General features: G+C 47.7%; 1 protein-coding gene and 1 non-coding gene across 2 annotated transcripts in view; one reads left to right on the top strand and one right to left on the bottom strand.

The window, feature by feature from the left end:
* Positions 1–1,318: 1,318 nt before the first annotated feature.
* trnat-agu lies at positions 1,319–1,392 on the bottom strand. The gene has a single exon. It is a non-coding gene; the product is annotated as a tRNA-Thr (tRNA).
* A 6,549-nt stretch (positions 1,393–7,941) lies between these two features.
* The window catches only part of usp54a (ubiquitin specific peptidase 54a), a gene marked incomplete at its 3' end in the record, with an annotated part of 23,288 nt that continues 8,000 nt past the window's right edge, over positions 7,942–23,229 (top strand). The window contains 5 exon segments of the mRNA XM_014340309.2: positions 7,942–8,707; positions 15,733–16,406; positions 22,392–22,484; positions 22,566–22,700; positions 22,874–22,987. Of these exon segments, the coding sequence (XP_014195795.2) occupies positions 16,218–16,406; positions 22,392–22,484; positions 22,566–22,700; positions 22,874–22,987 (531 nt within the window).

Raw genomic sequence — 23,229 nt, 5'->3', positions numbered from 1 at the left:
CTTTGGCTTCAGCTTCCTGCTGCAGGTCGGCTCACCGCTGTCTAACTGCGAGAGATCGCTGCTACAGGTGTCAGTGTGTGGCAGAAACACCTGAGAGCAAACAGGTGACTAACAGTCTGTCAACACAAAGTACTCGATGACGCACAGTTGCCCCTGGCTATGTGTGCGTGTCACCATCGTATGATTGTGAGAGTAAACAGTAGCGATGCAGAGCAGTGGAGGCTGAGGTCATGCAGGAAGTAGTCATAGTGAAATGAAAACAAGCTGATAGCTGCGTGGTGTCACATGACAGGCAGGTTAATGTTTAGCAGGTTTGACTGGTGCTGTTTTTATGTGAAACTTTATTGACTCACCTGTGTGTATCGTGCAATAATGGATCAAGCTGCAGTTTACTGATCATGGATTATTGTTCTTCTACAGCTTCAGCGAGTATAGTTTTAACTCTTCACCACTTTCTAATAAAGTGAGAAAGTCATTTAAAAATAATCAAATTGAAATAAAAGGACAATAAAAGGTGCAGTGAAGGTGGCAGAAAATACATGGGTGTAGTTTTCCAGGTGAGGTTGTGAGAACTTCCAAAGTTGGAAACTTATCCCGTGTGTTTTACGATACGACGGTGGCGACACCTGAGGGAGCTGTAGCCATCACTCCGAACTCCTCGTGGGATGATGTCTGCTTACAGAGTGTAGGCGAGTTTTTCTTAGCAAAGTTCCTGAGTGAGTGACTTGATCCTGAAGCATCTGCAGCTGTTTGAACTCCCCAAATTCTAAGGAAAGGCGCTTCAGTGCTTCCTTTATTACCTTCTTTAGCAGAGGAAGTGTGACCGACATCATCTAAAAGTTTGTCAGCAGTGTGTTTGCTGCTCCATAACATAATCTGCTGAAGTGTGTTCAACACTCAGCGACAGGCTGTTAAACCCACGGCTGAACTCTGAACATCAAACCGCTGGAAGAACATCTGCTTTTAATCCAGATGTTGCCTTATGAGCTTGGTTAACGGGACCAGCTCGTGTTCAGTTTCAGTCATGCCTGTTGTTGTATTGCAGCATTTATGAATGTTATGAAAGCATTTTCAGATCAGCTAAGAGAAGGAAACGAATCCCGACTCTCGCCTCTCCTTCTCTCTCACTGCCTTCCCCCTCTCCTCTTCTTTATATTTAGAGAGTTTTGCTTAGCTGGTTAAAACACCTGCTAGGGTTCAAATCCCAGCAGTGCCTTTGCACTGATGTCTAACCTCTCCTCTTCTTACAAATGAAACAGGAAAAACTTGAACCACAGCACCTTCAGCAAACTTTAATGTAATGGTACCACGAATTGCAAGGCACTGCTGGGACTTGAACCCAGGATCTCCTGTTTACTAGACAGGTGCTTTGACCAGCTAAGCCACAGCGCCTCCTGCTGTGGTTGGCTTTCAGACATGTTCCATCATCGTGCAGCACCTGGGTGAAGCTGGAGGTTTCCATAAAGTCTGTGAAAAGTTCTAGCAGTGGTTCAGACTGTGATTCAATGCTGACCCTGATAGCCACCGACAGAACCACAGCACCTCCACCCACCTTCAGAAGGAGCCCTGAAGCCTCAAGGAGGCGCTGTGGCTGAGCTGGTCAACAGGAGCTCTGAGTTCAAGTCCAAGCAGTGCCTTTGGGCTCTCCATTCGAAACCATCTGCATCAACTGCATGATGGATGCATCTGCAACAAGGTGATAGCAGCGTGGTGTCACATCTGCATCCATCATGCAGTTAGGAAAGTCTTTGTATGTCCTCAGTTATCCACCTCACGGTACTCTTGAGAGCTTTAAAAACTTCTTTGCACCCGATCCGAGAAGCTTCTTCAGTTCTAGAACAAATGCTGGAGGGTCCCCGGCATTAAACCGCTAGTGGAGCTTCTGAGGGTTGTTCACCCAATATTGATGTCTTGGGCATGTCTAAATCTTCATTGTGTCCTCTTCTTGGAAACGAAGGAGAGAAAGCATAACGCCCAATGCTTCCCGCCATCAGCAGTCTTTAATGGAAGGTAATGATATTGGTAGGGAGGAAGGCACTGCTGGGATTTGAACCCAGGAGGCACTTAAAAGAAGCATCCCATGCTTCCTTTAAGTGTGTCTGTGATGAACCAGTGGCTTCCACTGGTGCTGTGAGGGAGGAAAGGATGCAGTAATGTGTGTTTTCATATCATAACTTATATACTGTTCACTGTTAGCTGTTCTGTCACTTTTCTGCCTCCCAAAAACACTTCCTTTGTTTCTGTTTTGTTTCCTGACTTTTTAAAACTTCTGTGGGCTTCTTTTCTATTTGCATTGTGTTGTTTTGTTAGGCTGTGGTGTATTTGACCTCTCAGGGCCACCGTACCAACCCCAGCTACGCTGCAGAAGTTTGTTAGCAAAGAGCAGTCCTGACTTCTCCTGCAGAGACAGGTGTTGGAGTGACTGTGATTGTTGAAGCTGTTCTGTGGCCCAGTAAACACAAGCAGCTGCAGTGTGTGTGTGTGTGTGTGTGTGTGTGTGTGTGTGTGTGTGTGTGTGTGTGTGTGTGTGTGTGTGTGTGCGCAGACTCTTTATGCTGGAATCTTTCTCACTTCAGCGAGCGCTTTGTTCATCATCTCAGATTCAGGGAGGGATGGTTGCTGTCAGATTGCAGTGTGTGAGGCGATGGAAGTGACTCACAGTGTTTGAAAACACGTTGGATGGCGCCCGCGGTCCAACAGTAGCACGCCGGCATGAAGAAACCACAGGAAATAAACAAACTGGCTTGTTTGTGAACTGCAGAACGTCACATTAGACGTCTCATTCTGCAGGCAGTGGAGATTTTTGCAGCAGTGATGCATGAAAAAATGAGCTTATTTTCTGGTGAATATAAAGTGGTGTTTGCATGAATATTAAACTCTGAAATGAGTGAACAGGTGGTTGAACTCACAACTGCGTTTTCCCAAAAAGCTGAGACACTGTAAAACGTCAAAAGCAGAATAGCTCCTTCCTGTGTCCTCCCGTGAAGCAAGAAATTATCTGTAGAGGCCGAAACAGTTTGTGTAGCTGGCTTCTCGTCAGGGTCATTGGAGGAAAAGCCAAGTGAAGGTCAAAACACCCAAACTGCATAGGAACAAACCTCTGATAGGTCTGTGTGTGTGTGTTTAAAGGCCGCATCCTCCTGAGGCCACATTTGTAGGCCGATTACATCACAGCAACGCGGCGAAGGCTGTTCAAATTCATAGACGCCTCCAAATTCAGCCTTTTCCCCAGACTTGAAGGATGGGTCGGTTGTATTCCTCGTGGCCCACCATATCCCAGAATTCATAGCGCAACTCAATTCCTGTTTCCAACAATGGCGGCAGCTACTTAGTTTTAATATTACTCTTATTATTCTTTCTGGGTCACAAAATAAAGTTTTAAGACATTTTCAGGAGAGAATGTAGCTGTGTAAACCTCAAATATCAGCTCGGTTTGTCAGGACACCGCATATTTGCAAAAGCGCTCCGACATTTTCGGAGACGTCTGTTACCCACTAGCTCGATAGCTGACCGGGGCGAGAACAGCGAACTCCCGGCACATCGTTGTCAGACACCATGATATATAAGTCACTTGGATAACTTTTCAGTGTTTGATTTGTTCCTGAGTAAATTGGTTTGGCTGAGATTAAAGTTCTAGTTTTCACACAGCTGAATAAACGTCAAGCAGACAGCTGATTGATCATCAGAAGTGTGAGACGGTCGAGAGTTTACTCCAGTGTCCTGTTATATTTTAGATAGCAAGGAGCAGACAGCCGAGTTTATTAAACTCCACAGAGACAGCGCTGACGCAGATCTGAAGGCCAGACTGTCACATTTCACAGCCTCACGCTTCCAGCCTTCTCAGTCTTCAAAGGACCCGGCCCACGTAGAACGCGAAGGCTGGGTCCTGAGGAGGACGCAGCCTCTGAATTTGGATACAGCTTGTGTCACCATCTACCTGTCAGTCATAGTGGCCACGCCCCCTAACATTGCAAACTTTAAGCCTTAATCCAATTTAAAAACTTGAGTAAAATAAAATACAGGTGAAAGTATCTACAGGGATCAAACAGTTTGTGTATCAGGCTGTAAACATGTTTATTTCTGCTGGAAAGTTTTAACATGGGAGTCTATGACTCACTGCTGCCTCTGCTGGATGTTAGAGGAACTGCAGCGTTTCCAGCCCTGTAGGCACACACTTCAGGCTGTTAAACCAATGAAACTTTACAGCCCTGTCCCATGTTGGACCCCATCGTGTGTGCTCTGTTTTCAGATTTCCATCCTTTGTTCTTTGACGTTGTTGCTGAAGCTCTCAGGCTCAAACAGAAACAGTATAAATCTGTGCCAGCGCTCTCTGATGAACACGCTGTGTGTAAATGAGCTGAAACCTGGTCACTGACACTTGTTACCGCCTGTAGCAGGACAGTGAAACACAGGAACGAGAAGATAACTTTAGACTGATGTGGCAGCCCTCGGAGGACACTGTGCCTTTTTTTGGCGTGGATAAACACAGCTGGTGGCGATAAGCGTCACTCAGCAGTGGAACATCTCAGCAGGAGCTTCAGAAACAGGCTGGACAGTTTCCACCAGTGGAAATATCCCGTCAGTGCAGTTAGACTGATCTGAGATCAGCTTGGCTGTTCCCCCACGCTGTGATTTAAGCTGTGAGTCCTGAGCTCACAGTCATCATGCTTTGCACCTCTGAAGTAAAACATCGGCTGACACAGCCCGCCTCCTGATCTGATTTGGTCGGTTTATGTTGAGGTTGTTTGTCAGAAAGGCTGGTTCAGAAAAGTGCCAGTGATTAAGTACCGGGATGCATTCTGAGCACTCTTGTTGCTGAATGCAGCGATCTGATTGGTGAGAGCTGTTAATTAGTCCTGTGAACAGCTGCATTAGAAGATTCACAGATTTTACGTGTTCGCGGTTTAAAGGCCCAGCTCTCACATTTGACAGTAAAAACATGGCGTCTGTCCACTTTAACCACACACTCCCTCTAACCACTGTTGTCTGTGTGCTGTGACCTTTGACCTCTGTACCGCTCACTCTGCCTCCCTCTGGGTGGAAAACCACCCTCCTCCTAACCTGATTCAGTCAGACGTGAATCGAGATTAAAGAGTTGAGCGAGCTCAGAGATCGCCCCCTGCTGGCCATCAAAAAGACTGCAGCTTTAAGGTGCTTCCACTTTCCCGAGAGTCTCTTTAATACTTTAAAGAATAGAAACTGCAGAAGAAAGAAAGAGAGGCAGCGGAGAGTCTTTTGGCACGTTCACACTGACATCGTCTGCTTTTAATTAAAAAGTCAGAAGCAAACAAACGAGCGTGAAGCGTCTGCTGCTGCGCTCCGGTTCAGCCCAGTTTAACGAGAGCCAGGCGGATTCCTCCCAGCAGAGGAATGTTTGAGGCTGCACTGCGGTTCAGACGTGTTCTCCACCCAAACATGAGCCGAGCCGCTCCTGTTATTTCATTAAACAGCGTGGACTTACTGCTCGGCCCTCCTCCTGTTTTTACCGTGGCTGCAGCAGATCCTCTGCAAGAAGAAACAAGTCTTTACGTTCTGATATTAAACGATTCTCTAATGACTGTGTTCTATGAGCATCGTTTCTCTGGGCCGGTGTTCCCTGGGGTTCATCGAGTGCTGCTGCTGTTGTTTCTGGACTGCAGCTGTTTCCACTCATAAAGTCACTCAGCTTCAATTTTCTCTGTGACATAAAAACCATAAATTAATTTTGTTTTGCTGCGGTTTCATTTGTTTCCATGTGAGCAGCTGTATGAGGTCTGGGAGTGACCCTTTCAGTATAAAAGTCAGGCTGAAAATATAACAAACTGTGGAAAATCCAGTTTTAATCTATTTGCTGTGTTATCATATTTAGCAAATAAAAAATTCTAAATCTGTTGAGATGTGGGCCACGGTGAGCAACGCACAGTCGAAAATCAAAAACAGGATTTTTCTCTCATTTATTTGACTGATTTTTCTGCTCCTTCACTACTTTGGTCATGAAGTGTGAACAGCCACGGTGGAGCTCTCAGTTACAAGCCCAAAATCTGTGCCATGCTTCATATTTTCCAAAACTGCCCAGTGGGCCACATAGGGGTCTGTGCAGGACCAGTTCTGGTCCCCGGGCCTTATGTTTGACATCACTGAATATCTATGATGCTGGATTGTTATAGACAAAGCTACAGCAGTAAATGTGTCATTAAAATCATCTCCAGCTGCAGTTTGGTAAGAACCCTCTGCTTTTTCACCACCAGGGGGCAGCATTTTAATGTGTTTTCTGGGTCTTTCTTCTTTCCCTGTTTCTCCAAATTCATTAGGAACCGAAGATTTTTAACTTCACTAAAAATGGACAAAAATAAGAACAAGTTGTTTTATGCCCTTTCCAGTGAAGGTCTTAACTCTGTATTCTCACAGATAGGTGGGGTGTGTGTATGTGTGGGGGGGTTGCTATGGCTGTGCCCGGGCCCCACATTTTCTTCATCTGTCCATGTCAGTGTGTGTGCCGACTCAAGGAAAAGAAAGGACTTTTACTTATTAAAACCATGAATGATGGTTTAAACGTGCGCATCATGAGCCCTGTGCAGCTCCTGCAGTCAGAGCTGAGCCCAAAGTGTCCTCCTGTGCTCCGAATGTGATCAATAACCTCATCGATAGAGCCTCACACACACACACACACACACACACACACGGTCGGCTGATGACTTCAGCACTGCTGCGTGCTGCACAGTCAGCTTGCAGGTCTTTATTTTCACCATCACACTCCCAGATTAGTCACTTGTTTTCAGATACAACTGTGCTGATAAGCTCATGACTTTATTTAAATGTGATCATACTGAATTCACCTAATCTCACAGTAAATCCATGTGTTTATTTTAAATATATCCTAAAGGGTCCAGTGTTAGGACACATTTAGCACAAAAACATTCATCATTTTTTAAAAACACAACAAATGTCCCTTAGCCGCTCTTACATGTTGGATCAAAGAAACGGGCGGTACCAGAGATTTACTGTAAAAGCATACTTCAGAAAAAACGTCATTATACAAGCTGCTTGCATGTTACTTAGTGAGAGTGAGGGAGAAAAAATGTTAGATATACACACCCGAGGACGTTTGGGGGGCGAAACGATAACTTTAAAGCATCAGTGCTCTAGGCCCAAAAGCTGCAGTTCCTCTAGTGTCCAGCAGAGGCTCCAGCATGAGTCAGCCCCCATAGACTCATGTTAAAACTTCACATGAGAAATGTTTACAGCCTGATACACAAATGATCATTTCCACCTTAATTACAGCTATATTAAAGTTTGTTACGCGATAAGAGGAAGTCAAAGAGGAACGTAGAGAAGGAGAGTACCTCTATATGCAGATGACACAGTTTTACATAGTGGAGAACAGAGACTAACAGTTTATCAGGGGTTCGTTTCAGGAGGCAGAGACAAATGACTATTAGGGGCGTGGCCTCTGTGACTGACAAGTGGATGGTGACACAGACAGCTGTAGCTGCTAGCTTTGTGTTTGTGCTGATGGAGCCTTTTTAATGACATAATGGCTGTATCCCAATTCAGGGTCTGCAGCTTCAACGATCCTCAAGGGCCGCGTACTTAAAGACCGCTAAGGCCGGAAGTGCGAGGCTTGTGAAATGGGACGGTCTAGCCTCCGCTGCGCTGCCCAGGTTGCCTAGCAACCATGATACTAACAGCTGGAAACGTGTCATACAGCTTTGTTTGACAGAAATGAAGGAGAAAATCTTTTGTTCATTTGTTTGTTTCTACACGAGCTTTGATCATTCTCTGTAAGATTGAGCTCAGCTATTGAACGACGTATATTTTAAAGTAAAGGCTTTAAAACCAAGTTAGTACAAACGTCACTAATGTCACATGACTTTGCCGACATGTGGCCAACAGGAATGTTTTAATGTTCTTCGTTATTAAACATTTGCACATCAATAAGTGACATCATATTCAGTACTTAAAGTGTACTCTTCAGGTGCCCCTCATCTGCCGTTTTTTTCGGCAAAATTATCCACACCCACCGCCGCGCTATGCATTCTGGGATATGTTGGGCCACGAAGTCTACACCGCCACGTCCTTAAAATTCAGGGAAATGAAGGACGCATTTGAGGGCCGCATTTCGAGCAGCCTTTGGATTGGGACAGCCTTTGTTGCGTCGCGGTGACGTAATCGGCCTTAAAATGCGGCCTTTAAGGCTGCAGACCCTGAATAGGGATACAGCCTGTGTGACCAATAACATGGCTGCTGTGAGGTCACCGTACTACAGACCTATCAGTGTCTGTAACTCCACCCTCTCGTCCTAACAGGGCTCTTCTGTCTTGGCAGCAAAAATGTCCATCTTTTATATACAGGTAATGCTGGCTCAGCGGCTGAGCGTGCACACTTTGTGACGTGTTTTACTGCAGGTGTAACACACATGAGCGTGACCAACGGAGCTTAGTTCCGGTGTTTTTCCCGGTTCAGTAAAGGACCTTTGCTTGACTTTTACTTGAATCACCCTGAGGAGCAGCAGCAGTCCTCGGAAGCCTCCGTCTCATACGCACGCACGCGCTCACGTGCTCACACACCATCGCACCGGCGCACGCGCTGGTGCTCGCGCCCCATGCTGCAGGTAGTAACCCCTCCCCCTCCGTCCTGCCGCTTCAAACACAATAACCTCCGCCGCCGCTCCTTCCCCGGACACGCCGGCCGCCTTCCCCCGGGCTCTGCCTCGCTGCTCCGGCCACAGGTGAGCTCCTTTCATGCCTCCGTGTTTCCGCTTTCTCGCCTGCGTGTTCAACTCGAGCCTCGGAACGCAGCAGTGTCACCAGGCTGTCGGTACCGGGCACAACCGGGACCCGCTGGCGCTGCCGGGCTCCCCGTCCGGCCGGAGTCCGTGCTGCCAGCTGGAGGCTGTGCCCGGGTCAGCCCGGCCCGCCGAAGCTGCTTCGCCCTCATTGTTCTCCCGTGAAGTTTGCTAGAAGTGATGTAATGTAGCCCCGGCGGCGCGCCGGACTCCGGTTAAAAACTGCGGGTTTTCCGCCGCACTGCTACGCTGCTTCTGCGCACGTTTCGGGTTTGATCCCGACTCCGTGTGTCGGGGTCACTCACACACCGCGTACACACCGGTCCCCATCTTTATGTCATCGATCCCAACTCCATCCGTGGATCCTTGCTGCTCTTCATCACCGGGAACAACAGGCTGGGACTTTTAAAGAGATCTGTTTGGTTATGAAATGTAAGTGTGGGCTGGAACTGAACCAGCCGAATTAAAGCGCTGTTCCCGATTTCTAAAACGGCATTTCTTTAATATTATTTACCTTGTGTGCTGTGCTTAGCAAGCAAAGAAACATTAAAGTGCCATATTTTTAAAAGGAGTTTGGCGCGGTGCGACAAAATGCGATGGAATGAGTGGTTTCTTAGATTTTCGTGTAACAAATGAGATTTCAGAGCCAAAAACTACAAAACTAGCTGCTCTCATGTTCCACACATGGGTGGTCACCGATTGTGGTTTAATGAATCATCGTGAACAGAAGCAGGTTTAATCGGAGTAAAACAACCTGTAGGTCTGGTTTCACTGCAGCTCCATCAGGCTGAAGCATCTCCACCTCTCAGGGAAGTTTTGGAGGTGCAGCAGCTCTCACTGTCCTGCAGGAAATGTGAGTTATGTAGTGTGCCGGGGCGGCCACTGAGGTTTAAATTAAAGAACATTATTCAGCAGTATTCATGGGAAAATAATGTGCTGAAAGAACAGGAGGAGGAGGAAGACCTCCTCCCAGTCTGGATGATTTACTGTTGATTCACTGAACTGATGGAGCTGCTGCTGCTGTGAGGAATGTGGAGAGTGAAAATTAAAACAATACTTTGAGAGAAGAGGGTGTGATGGGAAAAAGTTTGTGAGTTAGAAGCTTTAAAGTCCTGTTTCTGAAGTGAAACCAGAGCAGCATCATCATCATCATCATCACTGATCGTTACATCTGAGGCTGACATCCCAACACCGGACTGCAGATAAGACACGTGAGTGAGAGCTGAGAGAATAATTAACCGTGGAGCTGTTATTGTCGTATCTGTAACAGCTTCTAAAGTTGCAGTGTTGTTGGAAAATATTCAGACTTGAAATCTGTAGATTTTTGATCAGGGAATGAAGAACACGTCAGACGTGCAGTCAAACGATTTTCCAGCTCAGACACAAACAGATAATAACAGTGATAATAAAGTTTGTTTGTACCGCACGTTTCAATACCAGCGTTACGACGCGCTTCCTGGAAATGATGAACAAACTGAAAGAAAATGATAAATCTGTGATTTTAATCATTAAAATGAACTCAAAGCCTGAGACGAGCTGTAAATATTCTCCAGCAGGAAGCGTGGGTCTGCGAGAACCCCACTCGTGACCTCTGAAGCTCTCACAGGTCTCAGCAAAGTTTGGCAGGTTGCTAATGACAGGCTAAATGAGAACGCTGGCGTCATTAGGGCTGCTTATTTTAAATATGTGTCTTTAAAAATACTTAAAAACCTTCCAAAGTGAGCAGAAAGGAGCCGCAGTGATGTCAGCTGAAGTGTGGACAAAGGGCCGTGCTGTACTTTGGTGTGATACCACTTTGCACCACAAGGTGGTGCAGTGAGCAGTCATGTGTCCACAGCGTAGTTCAGTTACAGGTCAATGCTGGCGTTTCACTTCCTGTGATTGGCTGAAACATCTGTGAGACACCGGATCGGTGCCGCTCTGGTTCCCTCGACTGAAACAGGATTCTTTTCATCACAGACAATAATCTGTGTTTTCATCAAGTTGCATCGATGCATCACTCTTAATCAACTTTAAAATCAGGAAACACCGCTAACGTTAGCCACACGCCTGCACTGACTCACTAATGCAGCTGATGTACATCATCGTCTGCATCACTCTGCTGCCAAACCTGCAGACATTACAACATGTAAACATCATTTTTCGGACCGATTGTGAATAAAACATGACTTGAATTCATGGGAGTGACAGCAGGCGTCTTTTCTTCTGCTGCTAGTGTTTAAAAAGCAGCCACTCTGAGAGCTGCCGAGGCCGTCGTCCTCAGCTCGTCTGAGAGCCTCACGGGGGAGACGACAAAAAGCTAATTCCTCCTTTCACTGAGTGGAATTAAGTGATTGAAGTGCTCCACATTCCCAAATTCTCCGAGTTATTTTGGGGCCGTGGCGGCGCTGAAGGACAGCTGTATATTCATGAGCTCTCCTTTTTAGTCATTAGTCCCCAAATCTTCCTCCAGACGAGCTGCCAAGCAGGTCAGCGACGCCGGGTCTGCCCGGAGAGCGTCTTAGCGGGGATCTGCACAGATCTAAGCTCGGCTGCCGTTAAACGCCTTTAAAGAAACCGCGTCGTCCTCCTCTTCTCACCGCCGTCCGTCACCTCCTCATTATTGAGTGTTTTCTGCATCTGGCACGTTTCATTTTTACAAGTATTGACTTTAATTTGATGAATAAATGTTGAGCGGAGGCTCCAGGGAGTCCCGCAGAACCCAAGAATCTGCACTTTACATGAATCGAGCTTCAATCGATTTGTTCCAGCTGCCGGAAAACATCACAGAGCGTTTATTAGATTCATCCTGTGGGCAAAGATCCAGGCACAGCAAAGGGAACAGCCTGTGTCTGAGGCCATCTACAGAGCACCGAAGCGGACAAAATAAATCGCATTTAAAAAATCAAATAAGCTCAAGAACAAACTTTTAGTGCTTATTTATTATCATTATTATTATTTAATTCCAAATATGATAAATAGGGCTGGCACGATTAGTCGACTATCAAAATCATCGACGACTGGTTTAATAGTCGACGCGTCGTTTGAAGCTTTGTAAGATCCTGAAAGACGCAGGAATAAGTAGCAGGATTTAAGAGTGTAATAACGGACTGAAACAGAAGATGGCAGCACTGCATGTACAAGGATGCCAGCTGCCGTTAAACCCCCGAAGAAGAAGAAGCTGTGTCCCAGAATTCATAGCGCAGCCCAGCTCAGTTTCCAACAATGGCGGCAGCTAGTTAGTTTTAATATTACTCTTATTATTCTTTCTGGGTCACAAAATAAACGTTTAACATATTTTCAGGCAGAATGTAGCTGTGTAAACCTCAAATATCTGCTCAGTTTATCAGGACACCGCATATTTTCAAAAGCGCTCCGACGTTTTCGGAGACGTCTGTTACCCACTAGCTCGATAGCTAGCCGGGGGCTAGGTCACTAGAGCCGTGAGAACACCGGACTCCCGGCAAATCGTTTTCAAACCCACCGCCGTCTTTCGCTACTCAGGTTAAACATGATATATGAGTCACTTAGATAACTTAAAAATGTTGTTGTTTGGCTTTTTTCAGTATTTTATTTGTTCCTGAGTAAATCGGTTTGGCTGAGATTAAAGTTATAGTTTTTACACAGCTGAATAAACGTCAAGCAGACAGCTGATTATCAGAAGTGTGAGATGCTCGAGAATTTACTCCGGTGTCCTGTTATATTTTAGATAGCAAGGAGTTTATTAAACTTCACCGAAACAATCTGCAAATTTCATTAAAATTTAATAAACGATCATCTTGTCTTTATTTTTAGTTAGCACAGACCTTAAACACTTAAAGCTGTAAGCTAATGATAGTTATATAAGAGCAGATGCTGCTGGTGCAATAAGCTGTACGTTTTACGTCCAGTGGATGATGATCTGATTAGTCGACTATCAAAATAGTCGTTTGTGGCAGCCTTAATGATCAATCGACTAGTTACTGCATGTCAATTATTTTTATGGTACTTTATATTAAAAATGAGCATTAAAATCATTACAATATCAAATGACAAGAACATAGCTGTATTGTATGTATTATTGTATGTAATGTTTGGCATAATAAGTATAAGCAGATTTAAAATGACTTTAGGTTAATAAGTTGAAATGAGCCTCAAACAGCCAAATATTGATCACGTCTTATTGTTTTTATATTTACGTCATCGTTCGTTTCTTAACTTCATTGTGGTCTTTGTTTATTTGGTGAATCGTTTTTAAAGAGTCTCAGAGACCAAAAACCTGGGTTTGGTTGTTTTTGCTCGCTGATGAGGAGCTGCGAGTCTGAAAACAAGGCGTGAGCTCACAGACCGAATCAAATCGATGCCCCCCCCCCCCGGCTTTATCCCAGCACCCTCACTCTGCCCAGTGCTCCCAGTGCAGCCGCGGTCAGGCTGCACAGGCAGCACCGAGCCAGCCTGCTGAATTAGAGGTGATTATATCGCTGTGTGTGTGTCTGTGTGTGCGCCTGTGTGTGGCTGTAAAGCCTCTGCGACAGACTGCCGTTTTGTTACATAACCAGTTTTACACTAAATCAGCCTCGGCGCTCACCGGGAGAGGAAATGACCTCCAACCTGTGCTACCACTAATCGCTAACAGGAAGTTAGTCTACAGGTAAAAACCCAAACACCCTAAAAGCGTTAGAGCGGGCGATACGATTGGTTTTCTTTGTTTCACCTGTTTGCTGGTCAGCTTTGGAGTTTTCATTAATCACTCTGTCATCACCTGTAGGCCCGGAGCTCCGCCCACTTCATTATTTTTAAGCCTGAGAAAAGAATTGTGTCTGACAAAGACCTCACTAGTCGGCCTCAGCTCAGGATTTATCAGATAACTCAAACTTGTGTCCCTCACTGACTCACACGCTTTCTGCCGTGAGCCTGACTCCCTGCTGGAGCCTCCGATGGACGTTAGAGGAACTGCAGCCTGGATGTCCACAGCGCAGCGACCCTCAGTGCCTCGTGTGTCTCAGTGCACTGGAGCCGCTTTCATTGAGAAAAATGTCTTGGATTGAATAATAGCTGTAGCGCCACCTGCTGGTTTACCTGCTGTATGTATTTGCCAGATGTGTTTGGGAGAACCGGATTAGAAATCGTGCAGCATGAACGTGTCGTTTGGTCCTCGTCACATTTTAGTTTTCTGCGCAGGAAGTGAGGCGAGTCGTTCGGAGTTTCACTCGAGTTACTTAAGCTCCATGAGCTCCTCGCTGCCTCTCAGCCTGCCTTTTGCTCTTATTCTTTTCCTTTAAATGACATTTCACTGCCGCAGAGGCAGTCGAATGATCCAGGCTGTTAGTTTGCACTCACCACACTAAAATCATTTGAACCCTCTTAGATCATAAACAAAGCTGTACGTGTTGTAAGGCAGAAATCACAGCAGTGGTTTGTTGATGATGCAGCCCACGCTGTTTGCTTCACTCTAACCCTCTAACCCTCGGGCTTACAGCCAGACAGAGAACACCTCTGACCTCAGTGAGGTGAATTCAAACGCCCGCCTGAGTCTGTGCTCAGTTGGACTTTATGAAACCGGTCTCAGTTCTGAACCTGTCATGGCTCCTTTGGTAAAGTGTCCACACCGAGACTCGGTCCTGCACAGAAACACCCGCAGACAGACGGCGTAATCCTGACCAGACAGACGCATCTGATCAGGCTAATCCCTCCTCACCTCCCTCTGCTCTGACCTGCAGATTAACACAGGCACACACACGGACACACACCACTTCAGAAGGCACTGCGTTGTGTAACCCTTTCCTAACCCAAACCCTGCTCCAAACCTTTGCATTGATCCTTCGAACCAGGAGGTTGGTGCAGGTGGTGCTGGTCGTGTGAGGCGTGCTGGCGAGCGCGTGCTGGCGAGCGCGTGCTGAGCTCAGTGAGCTGTTGAACATGCACACCGTGTGACTCATAACCTGTGTGAGTGTTTGGCTTTAGTGGGCAGTTTGCATGGAAACAGCTGAGGCTAAAGAGGGAAACGCTTCAGGAGCATCGCTCCGCCCACCGGAACGCCCATCGAGTCTGACAGTTAATGATTAAATGTGCGAACCCGCCTGGCTGTGGCACATCTGTTTCACAAGAGCGCTGCGTAGGAGAGGAAACGGCCTCCTAGACGCCGACTCACAGATCTACGCCTTTGAGGTCTGAGCAAACTGAACCCCGGCCGAGGCAGCACAGCAGCTCATTTTCAGGCTCAAAGGTCAAAGATGAAGCCCAGACTTTAGCCTGGGTCTGGTTTAACCAATGAGGACGTGATCAGAATCAAAGTTCCAGTCTGGACAGGGTGGTGTTAAAGGTCATTAGGCCCAAATCTGAGCCCGTTTCCCTTATCGACCTGGCTCCACCTCTTTCTGTGTCTCATGTCTGGTTTTCTAACATCTGTATATCTTCACATCTGCGTCTGTCTTAATCTTGCGTGGTGGAACAATACCGAGAGTGAGCGAGGGAGGTGTGGGCATGAGTGGAGAGGGGGTGACTGCAGTGAGGAGGAGGATTCCTCATTACAGCATCTGCACTGCACAGGCCTAACATTATCTCAGTCTGGGGTCTTAGAGGAGCTTCACAGGCCAGTTATTACAGAGTAATGGCAGCCTTGCAGCCTGTCATTACCCAGCACACCTTCATGTCTCTGCTCCTGCAGTTTGCACACAGCTCGGGCCCTGCTGCGCTTCTGCTGATGTCATCAGTAACCGTGCACGTGTTTTAAATCCGGAGGGTGTTACACGTCCGCTGCAGCACCTCGAACTGCTTTACAGCACCCTTTGTGTTGATGTGTTGGAGCTGGGCGCTGCTCTCGAGACATTTCAGTTTCTTCATCCTGCCAGGCTCAATCGGTCCACACAGAATATCAGAGACGTTTGTCTCTGCGTGTGATGAGCAAAGGGTTGGGTGTGTGTGAGGATGGGGGAGTCAGGCAGAGCATGAACGAGCGCGACGGTAAATAAAGTCCTCCTCTAAAGCCTCCCTGTCCTCTTTCTCTCCAGCAGGTATGTTCCGATTGGCTGCCTGCACTCGACCTCTGACCTCTGACCTGAGTGTGTGTCCGACCTCAGCCCCGTGGCCACGGCGATGAGGATGACCTGCTCTTGCTGATGTTTGAAGGGTGGATAGAAGGGCAGGAATCCTGCGATTACACAGCAGAGGGTTTTGGGAATGCTGGGAATTGTGCGTGTGGAATATTCAGCCTGTAAACAGATGCTCATTAAGAATGTGAAGCCTTTTATTCCCTGAAAAACTGAAGTGAGACATTTTAGATAACTGATACACGTCAAACGTTCAGATGATTTATTGTTTTTTACGTTTTATTGGATGCTAACGTTCCTGTTTGACTTCACGTTCTTCGTTTCTGGATATTTTTTATCTCCGCCTCCCTCTTGGCTGGAGGAAATGGATCAATCTGCACTGAAGCGAGAATACGCGACAGGAAGTTGATCCCTACAGGGAGCGAGGACGAGAACAAACTGGGAATATGTCGTGGAAGAGGAACTACTTTGCATCAGGCAGCAGTGGAAGTGGTGTCAGCGGAGGAGGAGGAGGCGGAGGTGGGGCTGGGACACAGGGAATCCTGACACCTCGCACCATGACGTCCATCGCTCCCAGCAAAGGGCTGAGCAACGAGCCGGGACAGAACAGCTGCTTCCTGAACAGCGCTCTGCAGGTACCGCCTCACGCTCTGACCTTTGGCCCCAGCTTTCAGGCTCACACACACACACACACACACACACACACACACACACACACACACACACACACACACACACACACACACACACACTGACATTATCAGAGCACTGTATTAATCCTGTGAAAATGTTAACATAGAAAGTATAAGCTGTTAAAAGGAGTATCATTTATATTCGTATTGTACTTTGTGTTGTTAGTCTGTTTCGAACGTGCTCACTGTGCAGTTTACTTAATATTCTGAGCTAAACAGTACGTGTTTATGCCCAGTTTAAAACAGCTCAGGTGTCACAGGGGTATTGGGATGAGTCTGTGACATCATGTCAGATCTCCTCAAGGACGTCTGATACGTCCCTGTTATTTTAGCTTTGCACAACAGATGTGTGTGTGTGTGTGTTACTTTCTGTGGAATCAGTGACTCAGAAGTCAGATGTTTCCTATGTGTAACGCTTATTTTCAACAGCATTAAATTACAAAACGAGCTGCTCAGACAGCGCTGAGCTCTGTGCGTCTCTTTCTCTCAAACCCGCACAAGCACACTGCATCGCAGAACACACAAGCACACCACAAAGCACGCACAGGGGGGCACGCAAACAACGCACTGAGCACAAAGCAATTTTTCCAAATCATACAATTAAATCAAGAACAGCGAGCGAACACACTGCGTCTCTCTCACACACGCACGCACACGCACGCACACACACACACACGTCCAGAAGGTACAAAGACTTAATTCTTCAAATAATTCAAATTTTTACAGAGTCAGTAATTGCAGGCCTCACATTTTTTCACAACTTATGCTTAGTGGAGACTGTGATGATGATGATGATGATTATTGTTGGTCTTGTGCAGGAAAAGAAACTCAGGAAAACACCTGTTGAATTTAAAGGCCGCGTTGAAGAACTGAAACACATGCGTCGCTGTCATCTCACAGCAAGAAGGTCCTGAGTTTACGCCACCATGTGGGCGGGGCCTTTCTGTGTAGAGTTTGTGTGTTCTCCCACAGTCCAAACATGTGCAGTTAGTGGGGTTAGGTTAACTGGTGACTTCAAATTGCCTGTAAGTGTGAATGGTTGTCTGTCTCTCTGTGTTAGCCCCATGACACACTGTCCATGGTGATGGCCCCAATAAAGACAAGTGGAAGAGGACAGATGGATGGATGGACAGATGGATGGACAGACAGATGGTTGGATGGATGGACAGAAGAGTTGAAGGATGGATGGTTGGATGAATGGGTGGATGGATGGATGGATTGATGGATGGTTGGAGGATGGATGGATGGTTGGATGGATGATGGATGGAGATGGTTGGATGGATGGATGGATGGACAGATGGTTGGATGGATGGAGAGGATGGAGGATGTGGATGGATGGATGATGGACAGAATGGATGATGGATGGATGGACGATGGTGGATGGAGTGGACGATGGATGGACGGATGGACGGATGGTGGATGGATGGATGGATGAATGGATGTGGATGATGGATGGATGGAGGTTGATGGATGGATGGATGAGATGGTTGGATGGATGGATGTGATGGATGGATGGAGGATGGTTGGATGGATGGATGGACAGATGGTTGGATGGATGGATGGACAGAGGTTGGATGGATGGACAGATGGGAGGATGGATGGATGGATGGGAGGATGGGAGGATTGATGGTTGGATGGATGGATGGATGGATGGATGGATGGATGGTTGGGTGGATGGATGGGTGGATGTGGATGGATGGACGATGATGGATGGATGGAGATGGATGATGGATGGATGGATGGATGGATGGATGGACGGATGGTTGGATGGATGGACAGATGGTGGATGATGGATGGATGGACAGATGGATGGATGGATGGATGGACAGATGGTTGGATGGATGGATGGATGGACGATGGTGATGGATGGATGGATGGATGGATGGATGGTTGGATGGATGGAGGGATGGATGGAGGACAGATGGTGATGGATGGATGGATGGATGGATGGATGGACAGATGGATGGATGGATGGACAGACAGATGGTTGGTCTTTAAATGCCTTTATTCGACTTCATAATCTGCTGAATTAAAGATGTTGTACATGTTTGCGCCGTCTCAGATGCTCGTGTGAGGTTTGTGTGTTTTCGGTGTTTCTTCTGTAATAACAGTCTGAACGGTGCTCATTACTGAATGACCTCTAAGCTCTAAATGCATGATGGCGCTGGCGGTGGTTTGGTTTAACCCTGTGTGAGTCAGCGCGTGTCCTCCAGACGAGCCGTTCGCCGTCCCGTCGTGACGCCCTGTCTCTTAAAATGCTCGCCGCTGCACAGCCTTGCACTTTGGCCACAGTGCCTTTGAGCCAGTCAGCTGGCACTGCAGCAGGTAAACAACACGGGTCCGCCGTCCGACACACCCTCTCTAATAACAGCCCGGCTGATCTGCGCCGCTTCTTTGAGTGAGGCTGTAATGAACGCGTGCAGCAGCGTCGCCTCCCAGACTGAAGGCAGCGCTCGTTAATGACTCATCGGGAGGGGGAGGGTGGAGGAGGGAGGGTGGTAATTATCGGTGTAAACAGGCTGACTCATTAACCCCTCGTGGTGAGGCTGGCGGTCTGTGCTGCTGAAGTAACGCCGCTCGTTATGAGCTTAGAGGCTGAGCGGCACAGGTCAGAGGTCACCACACAAACACACGCACCTTTGCAGGTGTGCGACATCATGTGAACAAAGCTGCTGCTCATCATTATATTCCGGTTTCTCACACACCCATGAGTCCCAGAATTCCGAAAGGCAAAACTGGAGCTCCGACTTCTTGGATCAACATCAAAGAGTCTGAGGTAACGACCTGCCTCAGGTGTCCGTCCGACCATGAACACATGCTTCCTCCTGACTCCTGCACCTTTTGGACCCTGCAGCTGTCCGTCCGCCCGGTCACGTCAAACCGTAACGGATCAAACGGAGCGAGCCTGTGGGGCGCCGAGCTGAGTAGGTGGCGGATCGGAGAGACATCAGTACTGACGGGACGCACAGAGGCTTCGATGTGATGAAGGCAAAGTGAAGAGGAAGAAGATCGCAGTAACAAGCAGCTGCTCACACTCCATCAATATCATCATCCTCCTGCTGCTGCTCAGAACATCCACCTCCAAGAAAGCCTCGCACACTCTGACTTTATTTTACTTTGGTCACTCACGTGTGAGTTGATGTTATCATGCATGTGTAGTATGAGCAGCACAGGTGTAAGAACACAGCATGTAAAACACCACAGAGCTCATTTTTTAAAGGCTTCAGGCTGCAAACATCAAACTTCTTCAGTTGTTGATCCTGGAAATTCAGTGAGTCTGTCCCCATTGACTCCAATGTTAAATCTTTCCAGCATTCATAACCTGATACGCACACTGATTGTTCCCTAGCGATAATTCCCCCTCACAGCATGTGTTTAAATTGTATTAAAGTTAGCATTATTAGGGGCGTGGCCTCTTTGGCTGACAGGTGGATGGTGACACAGGTGGCTGTAGCTGCTAGCTGTCTGCTAGCTTCACCTGAACTGGACCTCTGGACCGTGTTTGTGCTGTTTTTTGATGGCCTCATCAGTAAAATGCTGCTGTGATGTCACTGTACTAACGGACCGAGGGAACATCTCAGATTTTGATTGGATGTTCCTGATTATCAGCTGAGTGTCGCTCCCGTAGAGTCTGTGGTGGACCCTTTGTGTTTGCGTGTTGTTCGTCCTGCAGGTTTCCGTTTGGGCTTTGATTTAAGTGACGACTGCGGCTCGTCCGGCTGATCTTTGTGCTCAGGTGTTGATGTTTCCTCCTGCTGCGTCCTGCAGGCTGATTTTATCCTTTCAAAGCAAAAAAAAGCGCTAAACGCTGATTCCTCTGTGGGACGTGTGCTCGGCGTGCAGATCTGCACAGACTGTTTGTTACCTGGTCGACCTGCTGGAGGCCGCAGCGACATATTGCAGCCAGCGGGGGGGCAGGGACAGGAAGGAGGAAGCAAACGGCCAAATGCTGACGCCGCAGTTTGTTTCACTGAGGACTCAGGTCCAAGCGTGAATCAGATCAGCGCCTCTCCGTCTGCTTTTAAGCCCCAGCATCACGTCTGAATCGTCCTGATCAGCACATTTCTGTTCACCCCGTGTCGGTGTAATAGACACCCGGCTGTGTGCTTCAAACACACCAGCATTTGTCTGCAGCACGAGTTTGTTCTGATGATAATTTCCTGCGTTAGTGTGAAATGTTTCATGAAGGGATTCAGCTCACTGTGAATGAAAGTAAGTCATCCATGTTCTCACAGGCTGTTTGATGTGAAGTCTGCAGGTCGTGAGGTTGTGAATGGATCAGATCACCGTGTCGACACCTCCATCAGGGACTGTCTTTAAATGTAAACCCTGCAAGTTTAAAGCATAGTACTGGTTAAACCGTGGTTATGGTTGGTTCACTGTTTCAGATGGCTGAGTGGTTAGGCCTGGCTGTTTCTGCTCCTCTATCACGAGCTCAGCTGGGATCTTTCTGCGGTTGGCGGCTCGGTGCCGGCCCCGGCTGCAGGCACGTCTCAGTCACTGAGACAAACACAAACACACACTGCAGGATTCAGAACTGTCCGACCCTCCGGGCCCCCGCGGATCGTTTTAAAACCCTCCTCATGAGTAAAGTGATGAAAAAATTCCTCCGTGTCTGGATTCCTGCTGCTCGGCGGGAGGCGAGGCGCCCGGCTTCTCCGCGGGGTTCAGCTAATGCGGCGTAATGCCCCTTTAACCCACGCCGGCCCTCACGGCTGCTCCGGTCTCAGTCTGGTGAGTTTTGGTGTAGCTCCGCCCTTATCCACCCGGCGAGTCCTGATGTCTTTCCTCCGGCTCTGACACGTTTGCTTCGATGGTTTCTGGTCTCGGCTTAAATCCTCGGAGCCGTCTTTAGCTTCTGCTCCACTAATTCAGTTTCCTGTCAGTGTTTGTTTCTGTGTGATATCAACAGAGGTTTTAATTCGTCTTAGCTTCGATGTGGTGAAGGTGCAGAAACCCCAGCATTCAAATTAAAGCGTGTATTTCACAGACTTTGTGCAGCGTGAGGCACTTTCTTACATTAAATATTACATAATTCAGTTTGCAGTTTCTGCTCTGCAAACATTTTATTTACGAGATCGTCTCTGGAGGCGAGAAGCGGCTCTGTGGTGAGCGGCGGCGAGCCAGCTGGTGAGGAAAAGACAAAATGGTAAAAGCTGTGCTGACGGAACTTTCAAAATAAGAGCCAAAAATAAACTAAATGTGTGGTGTTGTGGAAAATCAGTTGCAGATGGTGTTGTTCTCGCAGACAGATTAAAAAGATGAGTCTCCCAGGCGGCCCGCCCACCGCTCTCTGGTTGTTTTTCTTGGTGTCTTCAGGTGATTGTTGACTGAAAGAATGTTTTTAAAGACGCGCCCGCCGTCTCGAGTGTGTCCTGCAGGTGATTCACACCTGATGACTGATCCTGGTCAGCGTGAGTCACTGAGATCTGCTAAACGAGCTTTTATAAAGTCTGCAGTGAAACTGAGCGGCGAGCTGATGTTTGCTGTCTGTGACACGTGCAGCGTCGTGTTTTCTCTTCCTGTCAGTCATGCGCACACATACAGCTGCACAGTTTGTCCTCTGGGCACGCTCACGCCAGCTCCCATCATCGCGCCGCAGACGTCTTCATCACGCGGTGCAGACGGTTTCCTGCAGCAGACGGAGATGCTGACGAACTTGGTCTGACACACAGACTTTACTTTTGCTTCTGCAACTCCTCAGGTCACTAAGCCCGCTCTCTGATTGGTCAGGACAGCACTGGCTGTTGGTTCGTGCTGACAGGTGATTGGCTGACAGGTGTGGCGATGTGTTTGGTGGAGTTAGAGCAGCAGCACAGAGACACACCGTCAGTAAGGACTTGTGCTGCTGAGGTGAAGCTCTGACTCCGTTTCCCAGAATGCTCCCCTGCGTTGTTTCGTTTTAAAACTTGTTTTTCCTCCTCTCAGGTCCTCTGGCACCTCGACATCTTCCGCCGCAGTTTCCGTCAGCTGACCACCCATAAGTGCATGGAGGACTCGTGCATTTTCTGCGCTCTTAAGGTGAGAACCTCTCCAAACCTGACCCTCAACCCCTGACCCCGGTCCCTCCTCTCACTGACCCCTGACCTCTCCATTCCACAGAGCATCTTTGCTCAGTTCCAGTACAGCAGCGACAAAGTTTTGCCGTCCGACGCGCTCCGCAGCGCGCTCGCCAAAACCTTCCAGGACAAGCAGCGGTTTCAGCTCGGCATCATGGACGACGCTGCGGAGTGCTTCGTAAGACGATGACACACAAACTCTGGAGGCGCTGCAGCGCTTGATCAGTGTTACAGTAGAGATTACACTTTGACCAATCAGAACCAGCGTTTCAGTAGCTCGGGCGTGCCCGCGGGCCCTCGCCGCGTTCACTCGATTATCTAAGCTCAGGCTTCACTTCTGCGTCTGTGCAGGAAAACATCCTGATGAGGATCCACTTCCACATCGCAGACGAGACCAAAGAAGACATCTGCACAGCCAGACACTGCATCCCCCACCAGAAGTTCGCCATGATGCTCTTTGAGCAGGTGAGGAAGAAACTCTGGGATCACAGAGAGAGTTTAACCAGTCAGTCAGGTGCAATGACTGTAAAACCAGTTAAAAACCAGTAATATTCATTTTCTTTTTATTAACGAGCCGCTTTAAAACAATCATCTGTCACTGGTTTACCTGCTGCTTCACACACCTGCAGGTGGCTTCATTTCCTAACTTTACCTGATATTTTACTTTTGTACTTTGACTGTATGAGCATGAAGAGTCAACACACACA

This window comes from Haplochromis burtoni, unplaced genomic scaffold (assembly GCF_018398535.1).
Source record: "Haplochromis burtoni strain Fernald_Lab_line unplaced genomic scaffold, NCSU_Asbu1 Contig_359, whole genome shotgun sequence".
NCBI classification, from domain to species: domain Eukaryota; kingdom Metazoa; phylum Chordata; class Actinopteri; order Cichliformes; family Cichlidae; genus Haplochromis; species Haplochromis burtoni.
The sequence above is the reverse complement of the archived record's forward strand: the minus strand, read 5'-3'. Positions and strand labels throughout refer to the sequence as shown.